Source organism: Astatotilapia calliptera, chromosome 16 (genome assembly GCF_900246225.1).
Source record: "Astatotilapia calliptera chromosome 16, fAstCal1.2, whole genome shotgun sequence".
Lineage (NCBI taxonomy): Eukaryota > Metazoa > Chordata > Actinopteri > Cichliformes > Cichlidae > Astatotilapia > Astatotilapia calliptera.
This window is the reverse complement of record NC_039317.1, coordinates 6,209,327-6,232,966: the sequence shown is the minus strand read 5'-3', so window position 1 is coordinate 6,232,966 and position 23,640 is coordinate 6,209,327. Positions and strand designations below refer to the sequence as shown.

General features: G+C 44.5%; 2 protein-coding genes across 3 annotated transcripts in view; one reads left to right on the top strand and one right to left on the bottom strand.

The window, feature by feature from the left end:
• The window catches only part of LOC113007434 (syncytin-A-like), a 445,664-nt gene that overhangs the window by 109,581 nt on the left and 312,443 nt on the right, over nt 1–23,640 (bottom strand). The gene's annotated exons all lie outside the window — the stretch shown is intronic.
• LOC113007323 (olfactory receptor 13C2-like) lies at nt 9,299–10,246 on the top strand. The gene has a single exon (XM_026143767.1). It carries the CDS (start codon nt 9,299–9,301, stop codon nt 10,244–10,246), a length of 948 nt encoding a protein of 315 aa, XP_025999552.1.

The following is a 23,640-nucleotide window of genomic DNA, read 5'->3' as shown; positions in this document are numbered from 1 at the left end:
GGAATGAATGAAAACGCACAGACAAAATACACATAGGAGGAGATGAGGGGAAGTGGAAACACGTGGAAAACAGCTGATACAAATGAACATAATAACACCACAGGGGACGTGAAACTAAACACAATGCACATGGAAACACCAGAGTCTTTATAATATAGCCGGCACAACCCTGCTCATGGCCGGCTGGGGCCGTCATCCGTCGCTCTGGAGCAGCTCGCGCCTTGACCTTGGACCCAGGTCGAGCAGGCTCCCCTGGCACAGGGACCTCTGTCTCCCCACACGGTTCCTCCACTGCTCCCGGCTGGAGCAGCCTTTCATACGGCGGCTCATCCCCCTCCAACAGGCACGGGCCCTCTTGCCCCTCGTTCACTTCTGGTTGGAGCTTCTCCTCCACCACTCCACTGCTCCCGACAGAAGTAGCCCTTCAGCCGGCTGTTCCCCCTCCTCTGGCTAGCGTGCACCCCCATGCGCCTCATCCACCACCTCTGGCTGCCGAAGTGCCCCACACGGCTCCTCCACCGCTTCCCCACCACCAGGTTCCACCTGTGGGGTTAGCGGCAGCAGTGTGGACCACGCCTGGAGCATCATTGCAGCTCTGCGATTTGCCCCAGATGGCGGTCAGCCTGGTCCCGCAACTATTCCTGCTGGCGCCGTGCCTCCGTCACCTGCTCCAGCTGGGTGGCTGCCATTTCGGCCACCATTTGGGCCAGCTCCCCCCTTTCCTGGCTCTGGTTTGTTCCCCATCGTACCGCGTCCCGGGATTTTGGCACCACTGTGGTGTGGTTGAGACACGACAGGTCCACAGGTTGTTATTCAGAGCCATCCTTATTCATTCCGCGGCTGCAGCTCTCGGCTGGCATTTGCATATACATCACACCACAATACACAATCAATCAATCAATCAATCTTTATTTATAAAGCACTTTTCATACAGAAAAAATGTAGCACAAAGTGCTTTACATAGTTAAAAGCAGCCCACCCCACCCTCCAACTCACCCCCCACACTCTCAATACACATATATCCCCCCACCCACACACACATACACACACGCGCACACTTAAAGAGTAAAAATTGGGCTGGGCTCGCATGAGCCAAGTGAGGAAACATAACAGAGAGCCGTCTGCACCGGGAGCCGGTCACAGACCGCAGCCTCCGGGCTGGGCACACAGCCGGAGGGAGGCAAAGGAGCCCCCCAGCCAGGCTGAGAGGACCCCCAGAAACCCAGCAGCCACGGTCAATAACAGCCCCGGTGCAGAGAGCGCCCTCCGAGGAAACACTGGAGATATGACGCAATACGATGTATACAGGGTAAAATGATAAAATAAATAAGAACAGGATACAATATAAATATAAATATAAATTGTCACGGTCCGGGGCAGCGGCCGTGTGGAGAGTGGAAGGAGGACCCAAAACGCAGCACTTATTCAGATGTGAGGGTGATTTATTGTTAATAACAAACACAAAGTGGAGATGGCAAACAGAACTAAGGACGAAACTAAACTGGGATAAACTACACAGAGGAGTGGCAAACCTGAACATGAAGGGAGAACAGCAGGGAGAACACGCAGAGGATTACACCAGGTAGGAACACAGATGACGCGACGAGGAGCAGAGGAAATCACACGCTATAAATACACAAAGAGACACTGGGAAATCACACACAGATGGGGGAAACAGCTGGACCTGATTAACCTGACGAGACAGGGGAACACTAACACCGGGGACCAACAGAGGGAGCACAAACCCAGAACCCAGTGTCTAAAATCCCAAACACAAACCATCCCAAAACAGCCATGAATAATAATGAAAGTAATAACAATAAGAACATAAACATAAAGTCACTGAGTCATGGTCGCAGGACCATGACAGTACCCCCCCCCCTCAAGGGCTGGCCCCCGACAGCCACAGAAACACACCACCAGATCCGGGCGGGCGGCAGGGCGCCCAGGACGGAGGGACCGGACCATGACCACGGACGGAGGCCCCAGAGTCCCAAAACAAAGATGAACACAAAACCCACAGGGGAGCAGAGTCCAAAGCGCAGTTCAGAAGGCCGTCCACGAAGAAGGCAGCGGCGGCGCGTAAAGAGTTCAGGAGGCCGGCCGTGCGGAAGGCAACGGCGGCGCGTAAAGAGTTCAGGAGGCCGGCCGTGCGGAAGGCAACGGCGGCGCGTAAAGAGTTCAGGAGGCCGGCCGTGCGGAAGGCAGCGGCGGCCACACAGGCGATGGCGGTCCGGGGGCCGGCCGTGCGGAAGGCAACGGCGGCCACTCAGGCGATGGCGGTCCGGGAGCCGGCCGTGCGGAAGGCAACGGCGGCCAGTCAGGCGACGGCGCTCGGCCAGTAGCCTAGCCAGCGGTCCAGAAAACGGCCGTTTAGCTCCAGACCCAAACGAGGCTGGGCCAGGCGAGGCTGAGGGCACGGAAGCCGGGACCGCAGCAGGCGGAGATGATGATGCAGACACAAAGGCTGGACCAGACGAGGATGCAGACACGGAGGCTGGACCAGGCGAGGATGAAACCGGGCCAGGCGATGAAGAAGCTGCAGCTGAAGCTGGGCCAGGCGAAGCTGACGCTGTAGCTGAAGCTGGGCCAGGTGAGGATGAAGCTGGACCAGAATCAGGCGAGGATGAAACTGGGCCAGGCGTGGCTGACGCTGAAGCTGGAGCTGAAGCTGGAGCCGGACCAGGTGAGGATGAAGCCGGACCAGAATCAGGCGAGGCTGAAGCCAAGGATGAAGCCGGACCAGGCGTGGATGAAGCCGGACCAGGCGTGGATGAAACCGGGCCAGGCGTGGATGAAACCGGGCCAGGCGAGGATGAAACCGGGCCAGGCGAGGATGAAGCTGGACCAGAATCAGGCGAGGATGAAGCCGGGCCAGGCGATGTTGAAAACATAAAGTCACTGAGTCATGGTCGCAGGACCATGACATAAATAGAGTAAGAAGATTAAAAAATGAATAAGAATAAAATCAAGAAATATTAGGTAAAGTCTAAATTAATAATAGAATAACAGGATAGAATAAATAAGCATAAAAAATAAATAAACGCTAAGTAAAAGCTAAATTAAAAAGGTGGGTCTTGAGCCTGTTCTTAAAAACATGTACGTTCTCTGTGGCCCTGAGCTCCTCCGGCAGGCTGTTCCACAGACGAGGACCATACCACTGAAAAGCTGCCTCTCCGTGAGTATGTGTCCTGACTTTAGGGACAATCAAAAGGCCAGTACCAGAGGACCTCAGGGTCCGCGAGGGTTCGTATGGTAAAAGCAGATCTGAGAGATAAGAAGGCCCAAGACCATTAAGACATTTAAAAACCAAAAAAAGAACTTTAAAATCGATCCTGAAACACACGGGGAGCCAGTGCAGCGATTCTAAAACCGGTGTAATGTGGGCCCGCCCTCTGGTCTTCGTCAGCACACGAGCTGCCGAGTTTTGCAAGAGTTGTAAAGTTGAAATATTCTTCTTAGGAAGACCAGAGAGCAGGGCATTACAGTAATCAATGCGACTGGTAATAAAAGCATGCATCAGCATCTCCGTGTTGGCCCGAGAGAGAATAGGGCGGACTCTGGCTATATTTTTTAGATGATAAAATCCAATTTTGGTTACATGTTTAACATGTGGGATAAAACCAAGCTCAGAGTCAAAAATAACACCCAGGTTTTTCACTTGTAGCGAAGGACATAGTGAAAATGCCTCTAATTTAGACAAGAGTTTCTCTCTCTGAGCCTCAGGACCGACAATTAAAACTTCAGTTTTGTCCTGGTTAAGCTGTAAAAAGTTTTCTGCCATCCAAGATCTTATATCCAAGATACAGTTAAAAAGGGCATCCATTGGTCTGGTGTCATCAGGAGACACGGAGATGTACAGCTGCGTGTCATCAGCGTAACTGTGGAAGTTCACTCCATGCCTCCTGATGACACTGCCGAGAGGCAACATATACAAATTAAAAAGTACAGGGCCTAGAACCGACCCTTGAGGCACACCACATGTCATTTTATGGATCTTAGAGGAGCATGTATCCATACTCACCATAAAAGTTCTGTCAGAGAGATAGGAAGTGAACCAGTTATGTACAGCACCAGAGAGGCCCACCATGTGTTTCAGTCTGTTTAAAAGAATAGCGTGGTCTACTGTATCAAAGGCTGCGCTTAGATCCAGTAGCACCAGGACTGAGAGCTTTTGGGAGTCCCAGTTACATCTAAGATCATTTAGAACCTTTAGGAGAGCAGTCTCTGTGCTGTGGTTCACCCTAAATCCAGACTGGAATATCTCCAGGATCTGTCTATCATTGAGAAAATCAGTAATCTGAGTAAAAACAAGTTTTTCTAAGACTTTACTTAAAAATGGTAAGTTGGATACAGGTCTGTAGTTATTAAAATCATTACAATCCAAATTGCTCTTCTTCAGAAGGGGCCTCACCACCGCCGTTTTAAAGGCAGCAGGGAAGACACCCAACTGAAGAGAGCAATTCATCATGTATAAAAGCTCAGCCTCAAAAATCCATAAAGTGTTTTAAAGAGTGAAGAAGGGATTGGATCTAAAAGACATGTGGTGGGTCTCACTGTGGAGAAAACCTTCTGAAAGTTCTCAGCATTAACCAGGACAAAGCTGTCCAGTGTCTCCTCAGGTACAATCGAGCCCTCAGATGTGTTTACAATCATATCGCGATTAGATAAAATATCAGATCTGATGGCGCTGATCTTTCCCCTGAAGTGGTCTGCAAACTGCTCACAGAGCGAGTCTGTGGGGGTTCTTTTGGAGCTTTTAAAATCAGGGTTAAATAAATGATCTATGGTGGAAAAGAGGACCTTGGGATTATTTTTGTTAATACTGATTATTTTGGCGAAGTATGAATTTCTTGACTTCCTTAATGTATTATTGTACATTTTAAGTTGCTCGGAAAATATTTGATGGTTGATATTATTTTTATTTTTCCTCCATCTCCTTTCTGCTGCCCTGCAATTTCTTTTGAGTTTTTTGACTTCTTCGTTTCTCCAGGGTGATGCATGTTTTACATTAATCTTTTTGGTGGTGAGTGGAGCAACGGAGTCAAGGCTTTTCTTCAGTTTGCTGTTAAAATAACTAAAAATCAAATCGCAGGGTGCAGGTAAAATCACAGGGGGGCATTCGTCTAAAACCCTGGTAAAATTTGCAGCCACTACAGAGGTTAGATAGCGCCTCCTCACAGTTCGCACCGAGGTCTTCCGCTGAATAAAACCGGTGATGTTAAAAAACACACAGTAGTGGTCAGAGACAGCCAAGTCAACAACAGAGGACACGCTGGTGGACAGCCCATGGGTGATGACCAGGTCCAGAGTGTGTCCTCTGTTGTGAGTCGGCTGCGTGACGTGCTGGATAAAATCCAAACAGTGAAGAATGTTTAAGAATTATTTTGTTGCAGGGTCAGAAGGATTATCTATGGTTGCCACTGGTTGCCACTCTGCCCAACCCCTAATTCCCCAACATATGCTCCCATCCAAGTAAGGTCTATTTCAGGGACGTCCTTGCTTACTTCAGAAGGACATTCTGCATGTGTTACAATACGATAACTGAGACCCCGGACTGTTGAGCAACTGAAATTGTACATCAAGCAAGAATGGGAAAAAATTCCACCTATGCAGCTTCAACAATTAGTGTCCTCTGTTCCCAAACGCTTATTGGTGTTGTTAAAAGGAAAGGTAACATAATACAGTGGTAAACATGCCCCTGTCGCAGCTTTTTTGGAATGTGTTGAAGGCATCAAATTCAAAATGAGTGAAGATTTTCAAAACAACAATAAAGTGTATCAGGTTGAACATCAGATAATTAGTCTTTGTAGTGTATTCATCTGAATATACTCGAGGTTGAAAAGGATTTGCAAATCATTATATTCTGTTTTTATTTAAGTTTTACACAACATCCCAACTTCATTGGAATTGGCATTGTACAGGGTGGGCCATTTATATGGATACACCATAATAACATGGGAATGGTTGGTGATATTAAAGTCCTGTTTGTGGCACATTAGTATATGTGAGGGGGGAAACTCGGCAAGGTGGGTGGTGACCATGGTGGCCATTTCATCAGTGGCTGTCCTAGCTTCATTTAGCAAGAGCCCACAGCGTAGCACTCGCCGCATGTCACTGGAGAGTGGCATTGTCGAACATCCCTTCGGTGGATATTAGCTACTCACAAATGGCACCCTTACAAACTCCAGCTACTGCAGCATCTCAACGAGGATGACCCAGATCGGCGCACAGAATTTACAGAATGGGCAAAGCAAAAATTGGAACAGGAACCTCAGTTCACGCAGAAGAGTTTGTTCAGTGATGAGGCAAACTTTTATGTGAATGGTGAAGTTAACAAACAAAACCACCGCTATTGGTCTGACACTAACCCACATTGGATGGATCCCTCCAAGACTGTTGGACCAACAAAAGAGATGGTTTGGTGTGGTATATGGAATACAACGATAGTGGGTCCATTCTTCATCAATGGTAACCTCAAGGCCACTGGATATTTGAAATTGCTACATGATGATGTGTTTCCCTCTTTATGCACTGAAGCTGGCACGTTCCCTGAGTTTTTCCAGCAAGATGGCGCACCACCACATTATGGGTGCCAGGTCCGAGCATTCCTAGATGAACAGTTTCCTGGAAAGTAGATTGGTCGTCATAGGCCAGTTGAATGGCCCCCAAGGTCTCCCGATCTGACCCCCTTAGACTTTTGTCTTTGGGGTCATCTGAAGGCAATTGTCTATGGTGTGAAGATACGAAATGTGCAGCACCTGAAACTACGGATACTGGATGCCTGTGCTGGCATTTCTCCTGCGGTGTTGCTATAAGTATGTGAAGAGTGGGAGAAGAGGTTTGCATTGACAATCCAACACAATAGGCAGCACATTGAACACATTTTATAAGTGGTCAGAAACTTGTAAATAACTCATGAAAGAATAAAGTTACGTTGAAACCAAGCACACCGTTGTTTTTCTTGTGACATTACCAATAAGTTTGATGTGTCACATGGCCCTCTTCCTATTGAAAAAAAACAAAAGTTGTATTCAAGATGGCCGGCTTCTAAACGGCCACCATCGTCACCATCCATCTTGAGGAGTTTGCCCCCTCACATATACTAATGTGCCACAAACAGAACTTTAATATCACCAACCATATAACCCATGTTATTACGGTGTATCCATATAAATGGCCCACGCTGTACATCCCCAGAGGTTATTGAGAATGTCCAAGCTAAGATCCTGAAGGAACTGCAAATAGAAACAGACAAACTATTGGCTTTTAACCAACGGACATAGTAATCTTCTCGTCGTGTTCGGGTCAAACCTGACCGATTTAAGACTTAACACACTCATAAATATTGTCTCAAGGCCTTATTGTCTCAAAGCTTTATGATATCCTCCACACTATGCACTTGAACATATAAAAGTGATGAATACCTCTTTCACTGAATTTTGAGTGTTTTATTCAACCTTGTTACACCTGTGGTGTTCCCAGTCAAACGTGACCACCATAGAATATGAATGGGAATGCATGCATTCACTCACTCACTGACTGAACGACCCACTGAGTGACCCACCGAACAACCAAATGAAAGACCCACTGAACAACCCACTGAACAACCCACTGAATTACCCACTAAACAACCACTGAACGACTACTAAGGAACCCACTGAACAACCCAGTGAGCGACCCACTGAACTGAATTTGGTGGTTAAAAATGTTTTTTGTGTTAATTTAAGAGCAGCTAAAACGGACCAGTCGATTTTGACCGGGAACACTAAAGTAAGGGGCAGGAGGTGAACATGACCGGAGGGTGGAAAGGCAAAGTAAAAAGCCTTTAGTGACAGATGTAGCTATACCAAGTGATATCAACATCAGGAAAAAGGAAGACTAAAGCTTGAGAAATACTAAAGGCAGAGCTGGAAAAGATAGGGAGAGTGAAAGCAGCTATTATAAAAGCTGGAGCTCCACAGGCTAGAGTGCAATGGGAACAGTAGTAAGCAGCATTTTAAACAATGAGCCAACCCTGGCAGAAAAGAGCAGTGAAACTGAACTAGATTACGCCTAGTGACCTATAATAGCAAGTGCACTTTCTGAGCTGAGGATGAAGACTGTGCCTAGACTCAAGATAACGATAAACCAAGATGCTATTTTCCCACCTTTGCAGATGTGAAAAGTGCTCTATGTATCATCTCTACTGCCAGTGTCACTAAACCAATGAGCTCATATTCGTCACTTTCACAGTAATCCTAGAAGCACTCGGGTCAAGCATGCACGTAGAGTAAGCCCCCCATGGAGAAGAAGGCTGTAAGCTAAAATCAGGGAATCCTAGATGGATGTTCACTAGTTAACTCAGGTGCAGAAAGCAGGTCATGAGAGACAGATCCGGGATCAAAAAGAGGTACAACAAGATGTTCATAACTGAGTCTCTTGAAACCACCAAATAATGGTTCACAGCTCGTTCTGCTAGGGTGAAGAGAAACTCCAGCAAAGCAGAGACAGGCTACAAAAAAGCCTATGGCTCAATTTCCCAAACATACTGGATACTGGAATGCTTGGCAATGTACAAGACTAATAGTGGACTAATTGCATTGATCAGTAACTTAGGCACGCAAGAGAATAGTCCTCCACAGTGAATTCAAAACTTTGTAAAAGATTTTGAAAATTGTAGTTAGTCATCTGGAACGTCATGCTGTTTAGGTGGACAATGTACTTGCACAATCATTCTTTTATTGAACATCTCTTTGTAGACTGACTGGCCATTAACTTAACAAAATGTGGGTTTACCTGTGTAAAAGCAACACACATTGGACATTTGTGGACCAGAGTCAGATGCAGCCAGTACAAGCAAAAGTGCTGAGTATGGAACTCTTCACTGTGACAAAAAACATAAAAGTAGCTGATGCATTTCCAAGGTATGTGTGGTCAGTACAGCACTGAAATAAAACACAAGGTAGAGCAGATAATCCTAAATGCCCACAGTGAACTCATTGGCTGGACACATTAATTGTACACACCGTGTACAGTCAACTATAAGAGGCTGAGCAATGCCATTTTAGACCTCCTCCTCTCTGGAGAATGAATCAACCTGATAAAAACCTTCTCAAGACTCACATGATTCATTATGTATATGTGGTTCATGAATGATAAAGATATAATTCAAGTTCAGATATCTTTATGAACAGGACACACAACACAGGGTTTATGTTACTGTAATTTTGTTTAGTTTGGTTTGGTTTTTTAAATTGTTTTATGTAGTCTGGTTATTCAGTTTATTTTTTTTATTAAATAGTTTTTGAAGACAATAATGGATCAAGAGTTAAATTTTACATATGTAACTCTGGACTGGTATGTGGACATTAACAAGTACAGATATGTTTTCTTTTTTATTATGTTTGCATTATATAGTCTAATAATCTGCACTAATTCTACTATTATGTACATAATCTGCATTCATAAAAACCTTCATGAGCCTATGTACATTTTCATTGCAGCTTTATTACTGAACTCTGTTCTTTACAGTACAACTATTTACCCAAAACTCCTGATTGACTTTTTATCTGAAAAACAAGTCACAACATATTCAGCCTGTCTCTTTCAGTTTTTTATGTTTTACACTCTAGGTGGTTCAGAGTTCTTTCTCTTGGCTGCCATGGCCTATGACAGATATGTGGCAATATGTAAACCTCTGCAATATCATATTATCATGAGAAAAACCACTGTGAGTATTTTTCTGATCATAGCTTGGCTTGTACCTGCTTGTCATATTGCAGTCCAAGCAATAGGGAGTGCTAACATTAAACTGTGTGACTTTAATATAAAGGGAATATTTTGTAACAATGCAGTTTACACTCTTCTGTGTGAAAGATCAAGATTAATTACCATCTTTGGTGTGGTTGCTTTACTAGATCTTGCAGTACTTCCTATGCTCTTTATAGTTTTCACTTATACAAAAATATTTATAGTCTCTTATCAAAGATGTAAAGAAATTCAGAAGAAAGCTGCAGAGACTTGTTTACCCCATCTTTTAGTTTTAATCAGTGCTTCTGTGTTTTTTGTGTATGATGTAAGCATAGCTCGGGTGGAAACAAATTTTCCAAAAACTGTACGGATAGTAATGACATTACAAGTAGTTCTGTATCATCCTATTTTTAATCCATTCATCTATGGACTCAAAATGAAAAAAATTTCAAAACACCTGAAAAGGTTCTTTTCCAGGCCACAATCAATCCTTGTATTAAAAGTAAATGCCTAGTACAACATTGCTGTTATTTTTTGGCTGCAGTTACTTAAAACACTTTTCATATGACAACATGAAATCATCCAAACTATCATGTTTATATATTTTATGTATGAACAAGAAATGCAAGAAAATGTAAAGTTTAAAACATATCACTGTTGTGTTTTTGAAGAAGGGTATTGTAGTTACACCATTCTTTCAGACAGTGGACCTCATCTCTGTAGGCAGTGTCGTCATCGTCGGTGATGAGCCCCATCAGAGTGGTATAATCTGCAAATTTGATGGTGATGTTGCAGGGATGTCAGGGGGTGCAGTCTCTGGTGTAGATGTAAGTGTACTGTTAATGTTCATGGCGTCAGTTACACGATGGACCCATAGCCAACATAACAGAGCCAGCAGTGCACGGGCAGGAATTCATTTCTTACTTAGAAATTCAGACACCTCTTGATATTTAAAGAAGAAAGGGATGGGCGAAATCTGATTGTTTAACACAAACTCTGTTTGCCAGCAACCAAGCTGCTCTCAGCATCAAAAGACTCCACCTCCAACCTAAAGAAATATCAGGAAGTAAGTTCATTTTTAAAAACTAAAGTTAGCCTACTACAGTTACTTTGTTTTAGTTGTTATAGCATGAACAACCTGCTAGCTGCAAATAATTATTTGCAGTTCTGTAAGGACTAACCTCAGCTAACACCAGCTAACAATGTTAGCTCAGTGGTGAGCAGTCTTCAGTAATAGTAATAAATCACACAACAATAGTATGTAGTTGTAAAAAGCATGACAATATACTGTATTAAGTAATCCAAAGTATTCAGAATGCACACACATTGTGTAACTTAACCCTTTAGAGCCGATCGGAGCGGGAACGCTCTGTTATGCGTAACTATTTTTAAATCCCGGTAGCACTGCAACAACGTAAGCTAGCCGGAGGAGTTGTACTTACATATTGTGCCATCAGCTTGTCCTAGGTCACGGTTTCCTTCCACATAAAGCTTTGCAAAAACTGCATAAAAAGTGCTTGCAGGAACAAATACATAATATTCCAGAAACACGCTTTGCCGGTCCGATCAGCTGTTCAAAACACTTCCTACGTTGGAATAGACGTCAGCGCGAACTTTTGCATTTCCGCCATTACCTGGCCGAAACCGGAAGTGACGTCATTTTCGCGGAAATGTAGTCTTTTTTTGCGATCAGGGCCTCAGGGCCTATACTGCTCTTTTTAAAAGTTATCTTTGACTTTATGACTTTCTGTGTCGTTTCTGGGATGCTTAGGACTCATATTGCACTGCTGGAAATAGTTTATTTTGATGCATATGCTGCTTTTTTGCAAATTTGCAGTATAATATTTATTTTCGTTTTTCCTGCAGTGTATAAAAATTGGTGTATTTCAAAAATAAAACTATGAAGACACTCAAAATAAATTTCCTGTGGTGGGAAACTATTTTGTGCAACTTTTTTGTATTTACAGTTATGAGGGATAAGCCTCTTAAATTTCTCTAACTACAAATATATGTTAAAAAATCAAAAACGATTTTCAATTTTTTTGTAGTTTATTGCACTTTTTTGCAATTTATGTAATTACTATGCACTTCATGAATACATATTATTAAAATCTGGGCTATAATGGTTGTATTGATGTATAGCAACTTGAAATGCTCCCAAAAATGGCTCCACAGCATGTAAAAATATAATATAAGCTCTGGCGGACTTGGTTCTATGGTAGGTCTTAAAGGGTTAATGGAATACACTACTGTTACGTCCCTCTGCAGCCCCTAATCATCTCAATGTTTTCAGCTGGTGCTAATTGGCCACACCTAGTCAGGTGTGGATAAAAGCATACCTGAGGCGAGCTTCCCGGGGAGCTCACTTGTCTTTGCCTTGGTGGCACCAGCCATTTTAGCCAACCTGGTATTCCATTTTAAGACAAAACCTCTTCTCACTAACACTCTGGTATTCATCTTTTATTTTATGTTGTGGCTTTTGAGCCTGGTTGTAACATAAGTGGGGGCTCGTCCAGTAGTGATGGGCAGATGAAGCTGGGCAGATGAAGCTTCAGTGCGCATGCGCCAACCAGCGTGCAGCCTGTTACAGTCGCTCCTGCGACATTGAACTGTGTGCTGTTGGACTCAGGCCGTATTATTTACCCAGGGAATTCTCTCATGTCATCATGGTGGCTGTTTATGTTCCTCCTTCTGCTAACCCCACAGCTGCATGTGACACTATCCACTCTGTCATAGCCCGGTTAGAGACTCAGCACCCGAGTGCCTTTATTGTAATTTCGGGTGACTTCAACCATGTATCACTGGACAATACGCTACCAACATTCAGACAATATGTGGACTGTCCGACCAGGAGAGAAAAAATTCTAGACCTACTGTATGCTAATGTCAAGGATGCATACAGCTCCTCCTCCCTCCCCCCACTTGGTAGGTCAGATCATAACCTGATTCACCTCACCCCCCGCTATGTGCCAATTGTGAGGAGGGAACCTGTGACCACGAGGAGCATTAGGAGGTGGTCAGAGGAGGCCTTAGCGGAACTACAGGGCTTTTTTGAGGTGACCAACTGAGAAACACTCCGTGAGCCTCACGCCGAGGACATCAATGGGCTTACTGAGTGTATCACAGACTACATAACTTTCTGCACCGACTCCATTGTTCCAGCTCAGACTGTTCATTGTTACCCAAATAACAAGCCATGGGTCATCAAGGTTCAAGGTTCAAGGTTCTAGGTTCTTTCAAGGTTCTTTATCATTTGTCACATGCATAGTTATACAAGTATAACACACAGTGAAATGTAGCCTGACACGCTCCTCGACATGTGCAAAAATTGGGGGGGGGGGGGGGGGGGGTGTAGAGGAAGAACATCAAAGGACATCAAAGCCCTCCTCAACAACAAGAAGAGGGCTTTCAGAGGGGGCAATGAAGAGGAGGTGAGGAAGGTCCAGGTGTTACTAAATGACAAAATCAGAGAGGCTAAGGACAATTACAGGAGGAAGCTGGAGTGGAAACTCCAGCAGAACACCCCTCCACACATGAGAGGTGTGGAGGGGCATGAAGACCATCACTGGATTCAGGCCAACCAACAGCAGTGGAGCTGAGGGAGGTGAGGATAGAGCTAACGAGTTGAATCTGTTTTTCAATAGATTCGACACTACAGTGTCTGCTCCCACCCCCACAACCTCACCTGTAGTCAGCCTGGAATCCAGAGCCACACCACTGTGCCAGCCTCTCTCTTCACATGGCGCTGTTGCCTCCTGTATTTTTCCTGACACCCCTCCCCCACCCATCACCTTCACTCAATACCAGATTGAGATGCAAATGAGGAGACTTCACTCAAGCAAGTCTGCTGGACCAGACGGAGTGAGTCCCCTCATCCTCAAGACCTGTGCCCCCCAGCTGTGTGGAGTCTTTCATAAACTGTTTATGCTGAGTCTGAGTCTGCAGAGGGTACCAGTGATGTGGAAGACATCATGCTTCGTCCCTGTACCAAAGATGCCACGTCCCAGTGGCCCCCAGGATTACAGGCCCGTGGCACTGACCTCCCACATCATGAAGACCCTGGAAAGGCTCATCCTGGACCAGCTGCGACCCATAGTAAGACCACATCTGGATCCCCTTCAGTTCACTTATCAGCCTCATCTCGGAACTGAGGACGGCATCATCTACCAGCTCAATCGTGTCTACACCCATCTGGACCAGCCGGCGAGCACTGTGAGCGTCATGTTTTTTGACTTTTCTAGTGCTTTCAATACCATCAGGCCGACCCTCCTGGGTGATAAGTTAGCAGCGATGCAGGTGGATGCTTCTCTGGTGTCCTGGATTGTTAATTACCAGACAGGAAGACCACAATATGTACGTCTCCGACAGTGTGTGTCTGACAAAGTAATCAGCAACACAGGGGCACCACAGAGGACTGTCCTCTCCCCCTTCCTCTTCACCCTCTACACCACAGACTTCAGCCACTGCACAGAGACCTGCCATCTTCAGAAGTTTTCTGATGACTAACGTTGAGGTATGGACAGCTACACACTGAGGCTTTGAGCCTCAGTCCTGCCCACATTGTATTCTGTAAAAATTAAATTTTGACTGCTTTTATGACCTTTGTAGTGGGGAGAACATAGCTAGGATTTAACGATTTAACAAATCTTTTAAATCCTTTGTCCTCCACAATGCTAAATGGCTGGGAGTCCTCAATCACCATGCTAACCAGGTCTTCATCTATTTGAGATTATTCTCCTGAGGAAAGACAACAAAAACAAAGCACAAATATAAATATCACACACGTAACTTATAACAGCTGTATAATATTGTTATATCATATAGTAACATTACTGCATGCTATATTATCATGGCATTTGATGGCTCACCTGGTCTTGCTCCACAATCGGTGTTCCCCCTATTCTCATGCAAAGCTCTGTAGTGCCTAAGCATGGATGAGGTGTTGTTGTTATATCCCAGCTCCCTGGCACATAGCAAACACTTCACCTTGTACAAAAGTAAAGACAGCTTAACATAAATTGTATTGCATCATCAGTATTATGAAAATACATCTTCTGTAGAAATTTACATACCTTGTTGGGAGGAATAAAATCAAAATGTTCACACACAGGGGAGGACATACTCCTCTTCTTAGCTGGCTCCATTCTCTCCTGACTTTCTCTCCTCACTCTCATAAACCTCCAAACTGTCTCCAAACTGTCTCCAAACTCTCACTAACTGCAACTCTCCATCAAACACCCACATTTCTGAATGAAGTCTGAGGGGTTTATATTGCTGTCATAGCTCGCGGCAAAGTTCGAACCACTTCATGAACCAGTCACGTGGCAGAGCCGGGCAGCGAGGCTTCGGACGTCATCATTTTCAGCTCCTCCCATAAATGAAGCAAGCCTCGATACGCGCATCGCGGAAACGCCCCTCAATTACTCGACACAAGCTTCGAAGCCTCGATACAGAACGTCACATCACTATAGTCCAGGATCTTTGGACATTTTAGTGGAAACTGAATATTAGTTTGTTTTACTTTTAAGTGGGTGAGTGAAGGTGTTCACTATGATTGAGCAACGTCCCTTTAGTAAGTGTGTTTCAGCTGGGTGGCTGTGCTGCCCCTCCATCGAAGCACTTGGTTGTTGTTTTGCTTTATTGTTTTAGTTTATTGTGTTTGGTGGTTATCCTGGGTGGGGGTACGCTTCAGAGTTTGGTAGGAGATTATATCCCTGGTCTGCTGCCTACCCTTGAGATTGCGTTTAAAGTTGCCTTGAGATCATTGTCTGGTGAGTTTTTTGTGCTGTGACCTTTAGTGTTGTGGGGAATATGGCTACTTTTGTTGGATCACTTGTGAGTGTTGTTGGCCAGGTGATGGCAATAACACTGTGAGGTGATGAGTAGGGATGGGTACCGGTGGCACCGATTCTGACATAAACGGTAGTAACCAGACCGAAAAGCAATGCACATTTCGGTGCTTTATTTCAGTGCTTTTTTTCCTGTCCTGTGCTGTGATACACTTTAGATTCTAGCCAATCATTTTACATTTCCGAGGATAGTAGGCGGGTCCAGGTACATACGTTCTTTTAGAGCAGAGCTACAGATTAAAAATGCCCAAGGCGAAGCGGTCAAAAGTCTGGCTGTACTTCACAGCAAAAGATGCAAACTCAGCAGCCTGCAACAAGTGCTTTAAGCTGATACTGTGATACTGTGCAAAGGAGGTAACACCTCAAATCCGATGAAACACCTGGCGACGCATAGCGTTTTTTTAAAAGCTGAGAAATGCGCCGTATTTGATGCTGCAACACCTCACACCGTGCACATCTACTGCGGGTATGGTGCCTGTTATTGGACCCGGAGTTAGCAACATCCCCCAAAAACCTGAAGAGGAGAGTCCTGGCCCCTAGCCCTGCCAGTTTAGCAGAAATGATGACGGCTGATGATGGCAGCAGCAGCTGTTCTTCTCTGTGTGAGTAGCTTAATGTTATTCGTGTGTAATTTACGTTGAGTAGGCTAACCACACTATTACACTAATGCATGTAAGGTGAACTAGCAAACACCGTCGTAGTTACATGCGGCTGTCTTCTTGTTTGATGGCAGATACTCCCTTGGACAAAGTTTGTGTTTTTTCCATTGTTTAAGCACTGCTTCCAGCCAAGAGTGATACCATATATGCCCCATAGCTGCAGAAAAGGCTAACATTGTTATCTTTTTACAAAGAAACCAGCTGAACATGAGAGGTTTTTGGACAAAGTTGGTGTTCTCCATTCTTTAAGCACCGGTTTGAGCACCGTTTAAGCACCGGCACCGTTTCAAAAGTACCGGTTTGGCACGGGTATTGGATAAAACCTAACGATACCCATCCCCAGTGATGAGCCACCCTTGTTGTGATCATTGTGTGGCCATAGCTCTCCGTTTGTGGTTGGTCACTAGCATGCTTGCTTTACTGAACTTTGGAGTTTAAAGTAACTTGTTGTGGTATGAGGCCACTTGTATGTGACCATTTGTGTGGTGGAGACAACAGATCACTTGGTTGTGGTTATTTGCTACTATTTTTGGTTTTGTGTTGTAGCAGGTCAAGTAATCATTTTGAGTTGTACTGTTGTACAGTGTTGGTCACATGTTACTTTTTGTGTGTTCAGTGTGGCAACTTCAAAATCCTCATGTAGGGGCATCCATGCTTAAAGATGCCAACTATAATGTGAACACCGTGCTTCTGTTGGCTTTTACTTTTTTTTTCAGGTTTGTGGGTCAAGGACCTGAAGGTTTCAGAGAGGCTTTTAATAAATTTAGGGGTCCTAGAGGAACCCTTTTGAGGGAGGAGGTGTTACGTCCCTCTGCAGCCCCTAATCATCTCAATGTGTTCAGCTGGTGCTAATTGGCCACACCTAGTCAGGTGTGGATAAAAGGACCTGAAAGCAAGCTTCCAAGAAGCTAACTTGTCTTTGCCTGGGTGGCACCAGCCATTTTGGCCGGCCTGTGATGCCATTGTAAGATTAAAACCTCTTACTATTTACACTCTGGTATTCGTCTCCTTTTTTATGTTGCGGCCTTGAGCCGGATCGTAACAGTTACAAACTACATTTTGGGACATGTATTCTGTAATACGTAGTGGAATACATTTTAAAAGTAAACTTCTCAACACTGAACATAAATGTAAAGTAATTTTCTAGCCTGCATTACTACAATGCTAAAACCTTGATGTTAAAACAAAGAAGCTTTCTGAAAAATGTGCGTCACTATTTCCAGTTATTTATTGGTATATTTACATCTTAAAGGAACACTTAGGTAAAAAGTTATGTTATATGCTGATACAGTTTGCTTTTCAATCCATCCATTCATTCATTCATCTTCTTCCAATTAGCTGGGTCATGGGGAAAGCAGCCTAAGCAAAGAAGCCCAGAGCTCCTTCTACCCGGCCACGTCCTCCAGCTTGTCCAGAGAAACCACAAGGCGTTCCCTGGACAGCCAAGAGACAAAATCACTCCAGCATGTCCTGGGTCTACCACAGGGCCTCCTCCTCCTAGTGGGACATGCCTATCACAGTTCGCGCTGGCAAACCGCTCCCTCATGCCTGTGTACTCCGTGCCTGCCGCTCTCTCATTCCTGCAGCCCTCCTGGGAAAACAGAGGCAGCCGTTAGTACCATTAATTTCACTGGTAAGCTCACACTCACAAACTGACAAGCTGGAGAAATGATGGGAAGTCTTATGCAATGATCCAGCTTCAGAGAGAGCTCCACCATACTCCTAAGTAGCTCCTCTGACTAGGCTTGATCAGCTGCAGGTGTGATCATTTCCTCAGGTGTGGCCAGCCTCTAGACGGGACACACCCACCAGGCCTGCCTGAAACTAGGGCTGGGTATCGTCACTGATTTCTAGAATCGATTCAATTCCGATTCCCATGGTCCCGAATCGATTCGATCCACGATTCGATTCGATTCGATTTGAATCTGGGAAATTTTGACAGTCAGAAATATTATAATTCAGATCAGTACATTTACATATTTTTGTATCTATAAAAAGGAAGCTGACACACGCAAGACTTTATCAAAGGTGTGAGCATCACAGGAGATGCCTTTGTGTCAAAGTAGCTGAAACTAAAACACAGAAAAACATGAAGGTGATTTTTCCTGGCCGGGGATTTTATAAAAATATTCTGCAGTACATCAAAAACGAAAGAAAACCATTAATCAACATATGAAAATCACCTCTGAAGTTACAGAGGTTTTATTAGAGACACGGCTAAGCATTTTGCATTTTGCATAATTTTAAAAAGTTTAAATTTGTTCAGTATTGAACAGCAGAAATGAGGCTTTCTTTTCGGAAGTAAGTGAAAGGAAACAAACAGCGTCCGACAGGCTGTAAACAACGGTAGACTTGTGCGTAACAAGCAAGCGAATAATGCAGAAAACAGATTTTTAGACGGGAAACTGTTCTTGAAGTACAGAGAGAGAGAGAGAGAGAGAGAGAGAGAGCTGTGTATGAAGTGTGATTTTTATCGAGGTGGAAGCAAAACAGGAAAAGTCAGAGGAAATTCATGACGATGTTAATTTGAAGCACAGTTTGGATCTTCTTTTGCTGCTGGTTCGGTCAATATTGTTTGGAGAGAGATGAAACTAACAGCTTTAGAATCAGCGCAAAAGGGGTGTGAACACAAAGTGCGGACCCGCCGACAGATCAGAATCAGCGAGCTGTCGGCTTTCAGCCCCGACCGTGTCCGTGCCGTCGGGTGAGAAAGGCGACATCTCACTGATTCTGCGCTGTGTGTTTACGTCTTTGTGCAGAATCTGTGTTTCTGCTCTCATTTACTGTCTAAACTGTTTGGTGGTTGTTGAAATTTTGTGAGGTTTGAGTTATAGTAACTGACGGTAAAAATTCACCACAATGAAAATAAACTACACCTAAACTTGGTTTATACCTGCCCCTGATAGACTGCAGGTCATAACTTCTTCAATCAATCAATCAATCAATCTTTATTTATAAAGCACTTTTCATACAAAAAAAATGTAGCACAAAGTGCTTTACATAGTTAAAAGCAGCCCACCCCACCCTCCAAATCACTCCCCACACTCTCATTAACATAAATGATGTGAATACACACACACACATACGCACATGCGCACACTTAAAGAGTAAAAATTGGGCTGGGCTCGCATGAGCCAAGTGAGGAAACATAACAGGGAGCCGTCTGCACCGGGAGCCGGTCACAGACCGCAGCCTCCAGGCTGGGCAGGAGCAGGAGGAGGGAGGCCAAGGAGCCCCCCAGCCAGGCTGAGAGGACCCCCAGAAACCCAGCAGCCACAGTCGATCACAGCCCCGGTGCAGAGAGCGCCCTCTGAGGAAACACTGGAGATATGACACAATAGGATATATACAGGGTAAAATGATAAAATAAATAAGAACGGGATACAATATAAATATAAATATAAATATAAATAGAGTAAGAAGATTAAAAAATGAATAAGAATAAAATCAATAAATATTAGGTAAAGTCTAAATTAATAATAGAATAACAGGATAGAATAAATAAGCATAAAATAAATAAACGTTAGGTGAAAGCTAAATTAAAAAGGTGGGTCTTGAGCCTGTTCTTAAAAACATGTACGTTCTCTGCGGCCCTGAGCTCCTCCGGCAGGCTGTTCCACAGACGAGGACCATACCACTGAAAAGCTGCCTCTCCGTGAGTATGTGTCCTGACTTTAGGGAAATTCAAAAGGCCAGTACCAGAGGACCTCAGGGTCCGCGAGGGTTCGTATGGTAAAAGCAGATCTGAGAGATAAGAAGGCCCAAGACCATTAAGACATTTAAAAACCAATAAAAGATCCTGAAACACATGGGGAGCCAGTGCAGCGATTCTAAAACCGGTGTAATGTGGGCCCGCCCTCTGGTCTTCGTCAGCACACGAGCTGCCGAGTTTTGCAAGAGTTGTAAAGTTGAAATATTCTTCTTAGGAAGACCAGAGAGCAGGGCATTACAGTAATCAATGCGACTGCTAATAAAAGCATGCATCAGCATCTCTGTGTTGGCCCGAGAGAGAATAGGGCGAACTCTGGCTATATTTTTTAGATGATAAAATCCAATTTTGGTTACATGTTTAACATGTGGGATAAAACCAAGCTCAGAGTCAAAAATAACACCCAGGTTTTTCACTTGTAGCGAAGGACATAGTGTAAATGCCTCTAATTTAGACAAGAGTTTCTGTCTCTGAGCCTCAGAACCGAAGATTAAAACTTCAGTCTTGTCCTGGTTATTAAGCTGTAAAAAGTTTTCTGCCATCCAAGATCGTATATCTAAGATACAGTTAAAAAGGGCATCCATTGGTCTGGTGTCATCAGGAGACACGGAGATGTACAGCTGCGTGTCATCAGCGTAACTGTGGAAGTTCACTCCATGGCTCCTGATGATACTGCCGAGAGGGAGCATATACAAATTAAAAAGTACAGGGCCTAGAACCGACCCTTGAGGCACACCACATGTCATCTTATGGATCTTAGAGGAGCATGTATCCATACTCACCATAAAAGTTCTGTCAGAGAGATAGGAAGTGAACCAGTTATGTACAGCACCAGAGAGGCCCACCATGTGTTTCAGTCTGTTTAAAAGAATAGCGTGGTCTACTGTATCAAAGGCTGCGCTTAGATCCAGTAGCACCAGGACTGAGAGCTTTTGGGAGTCCCAGTTACATCTAAGATCATTTAGAACCTTTAGGAGAGCCGTCTCTGTGCTGTGGTTCACCCTAAATCCAGACTGGAATATCTCCAGGATCTGTCTATCATTGAGAAAATCAGTAATCTGAGTAAAAACAAGTTTTTCTAAGATTTTACTTAAAAATGGTAAGTTGGATACAGGTCTGTAGTTATTAAAATCATTACAATCCAAATTGCTCTTCTTCAGAAGGGGCCTCACCACCGCCGTTTTAAAGGCAGCAGGGAAGACATCCAACTGAAGAGAGCAATTAATTATGTATAAAAGCTCAGCCTCAAAAAATCCATAAAGTGTTTTAAAGAGTGAAGAAGGGATTGGATCTAAAAGACATGTGGTGGGTCTCACTGTGGAGAAAACTTTCTGAAGGTTCTCAGCATTAACCAGGACAAAGCTGTCCAGTGTCTCCTCAGGTACAATCGAGCCCTCAGATGTGTTTACAAACATATCGCGATTAGATAAAATATCAGATCTGGTGGCGCTGATTTTTCCCCTGAAGTGGTCTGCAAACTGCTCACATAGTGAGTCTGTGGGGGTTCTTTGGGAGCTGTTAAAATCAGGGTTAAATAAATGATCTATGGTGGAAAAGAGGACCTTGGGATTATTTTTGTTATTACTGATTATTTTGGCGAAGTATGAATTTCTTGAGTTCCTTAATGTATTATTGTACATTTTAAGTTGCTCGCTAAATATTTGATGGTTGATAGTATTTTTATTTTTCCTCCATCTCCTTTCTGCTGCCCTGCAATTTCTTTTGAGTTTTTTGACTTCTTCGTTTCTCCAGGGTGATGCATGTTTTACGTTAATCTTTTTGGTGGTGAGTGGAGCAACGGAGTCAAGGCTTTTCTTCAGTTTGCTGTTGAAATGATTAAAAATCAAATCGCAGGGTGCAGGTAAAATCACAGGGGGGCATTCGTCTAAAACCCTGGTAAAATTTGCAGCCACTTCAGAGGTTAGATAGCGCCTCCTCACAGTTCGCACCGAGGTCTCCCGCTGAATAAAACCGGTGATGTTAAAAAACACACAGTAGTGGTCAGAGACAGCCCAGTCAACAACAGAGGACACGCTGGTGGACAGCCCATGGGTGATGACCAGGTCCAGAATGTGTCCTCTGTTGTGAGTCAGCTGCGTGACGTGCTGGATAAAATCCAAACAGTGAAGAATGTTTAAGAATTCTTTTGCTGCAGGATCAGAAGGATTATCTATGTGCAGGTTAAAATCACCGGTTAAAATTATCATATTATAGTTTGAATGTATGTTTGTTAAAAATTCTGAGAATTCCTTGATAAAAGCAGCGCTGTCTTTAGGTGGTCTATAAATTGTGACAGATAAAACTGGAGGGCTGCCGAAAACAATAGCATGGAATTCAAAAGTGGTAAAATGATCAAATAAAATTTGTTTGGTGGTGATTGTGTTGGCTAAAGATTCAGTCCCACCACCTCTCTTACCACTTCTACCGTATTTTCACGACCATAAGGCGCACTTAAAAGTCTTAGATTTTCTTCAAAAAGTACGGCGCGCCCTATAGCGCAGTGCGCCCTGTGTGTTGTAAGGAGGACGTAGTAGAGAACACCATGAGAACGCTAAAGGGTGAAGTGTGGGCGCAACCCTGAAAATGGCAACGAGACACGCTCATGAAGCACAGTTTAAACTGAAGGCCATCAGCTACGCGGAGGAACATGGAAATCGAGCAGCGGCGAGAGAATTTAAGATTAACGAATCGATGGTTCGCAAATGGAGGAAGCTGGAAAACAAGCTCCGGCAGGTCAAGAAAACGCAGCTGAGTTTCCGCGGACATAAGGCGAGGTGGCCCGAGTTGGAGGAAAGACTCAAGCGGTGGATCATCGAGCAAAGAACGAGCGGGAGAAGCGTTTCGACGGTCACCATTCGGCTAAAAGCAGTTTCACTTTCACTTTTTATGAAACGGTGCCATTTTCCCATCCGGACCAGGACTACGGTAGCGCAGCAACTTCCAGCGGATTATAAGGAAAAGCTGGCCATCTTCCGCTCCTACTGCAGCAAACACATCGGCGACAAAAACATCCAGCCCAGCCACATCACTAACATGGACGAGGTCCCGCTCACTTTTGACATCCCGGTGAGTCACACTGTGGAGAAGAAGGGGACCAGCACGGTAGCGATACGCACAACGGGGCACGAAAAGTCTTCTTTTACTGTTGTGCTTGACTGCCATGCTAATGGACAGAAACTGCCGCCTATGGTGATTTTTAAGAGAAAGACTTTGCCTAAAGAGAAGTTTCCAGCAGGAATCATCATTAAGGCAAATGAAAAGGGCTGGATGGATGAGGAAATGATGAAAGAGTGGCTGAGGGAGGTGTATGTAAGGAGACCAGGTGGTTTTTTCCACGCATCACCATCGCTCTTAATCTGTGACTCTATGCGTGCCCATCTCACAGCCGATGTGAAAAAACTAATGAAACAAAGGAACTGTGAGCTTGCTGTCATTCCGGGAGGCCTGACAAAGGAACTCCAACCGCTGGACATCGGTGTGAACCGCCCGTTCAAAGTAAGGCTGCGAGCGGCCTGGGAGCGATGGATGACCGATGGAGACCACAGTTTCACTAAGAGTGGAAGGCAGCGCCGGGCGAGTTACGCCACAATTTGCGAATGGATTGTAGATGCTTTGGCTAACATGTCTGCTGGCACTGTTGTTCGAGCTTTCGCAAAAGCCGGCATCATTTCCGAGGAGCCGCACGGCACGG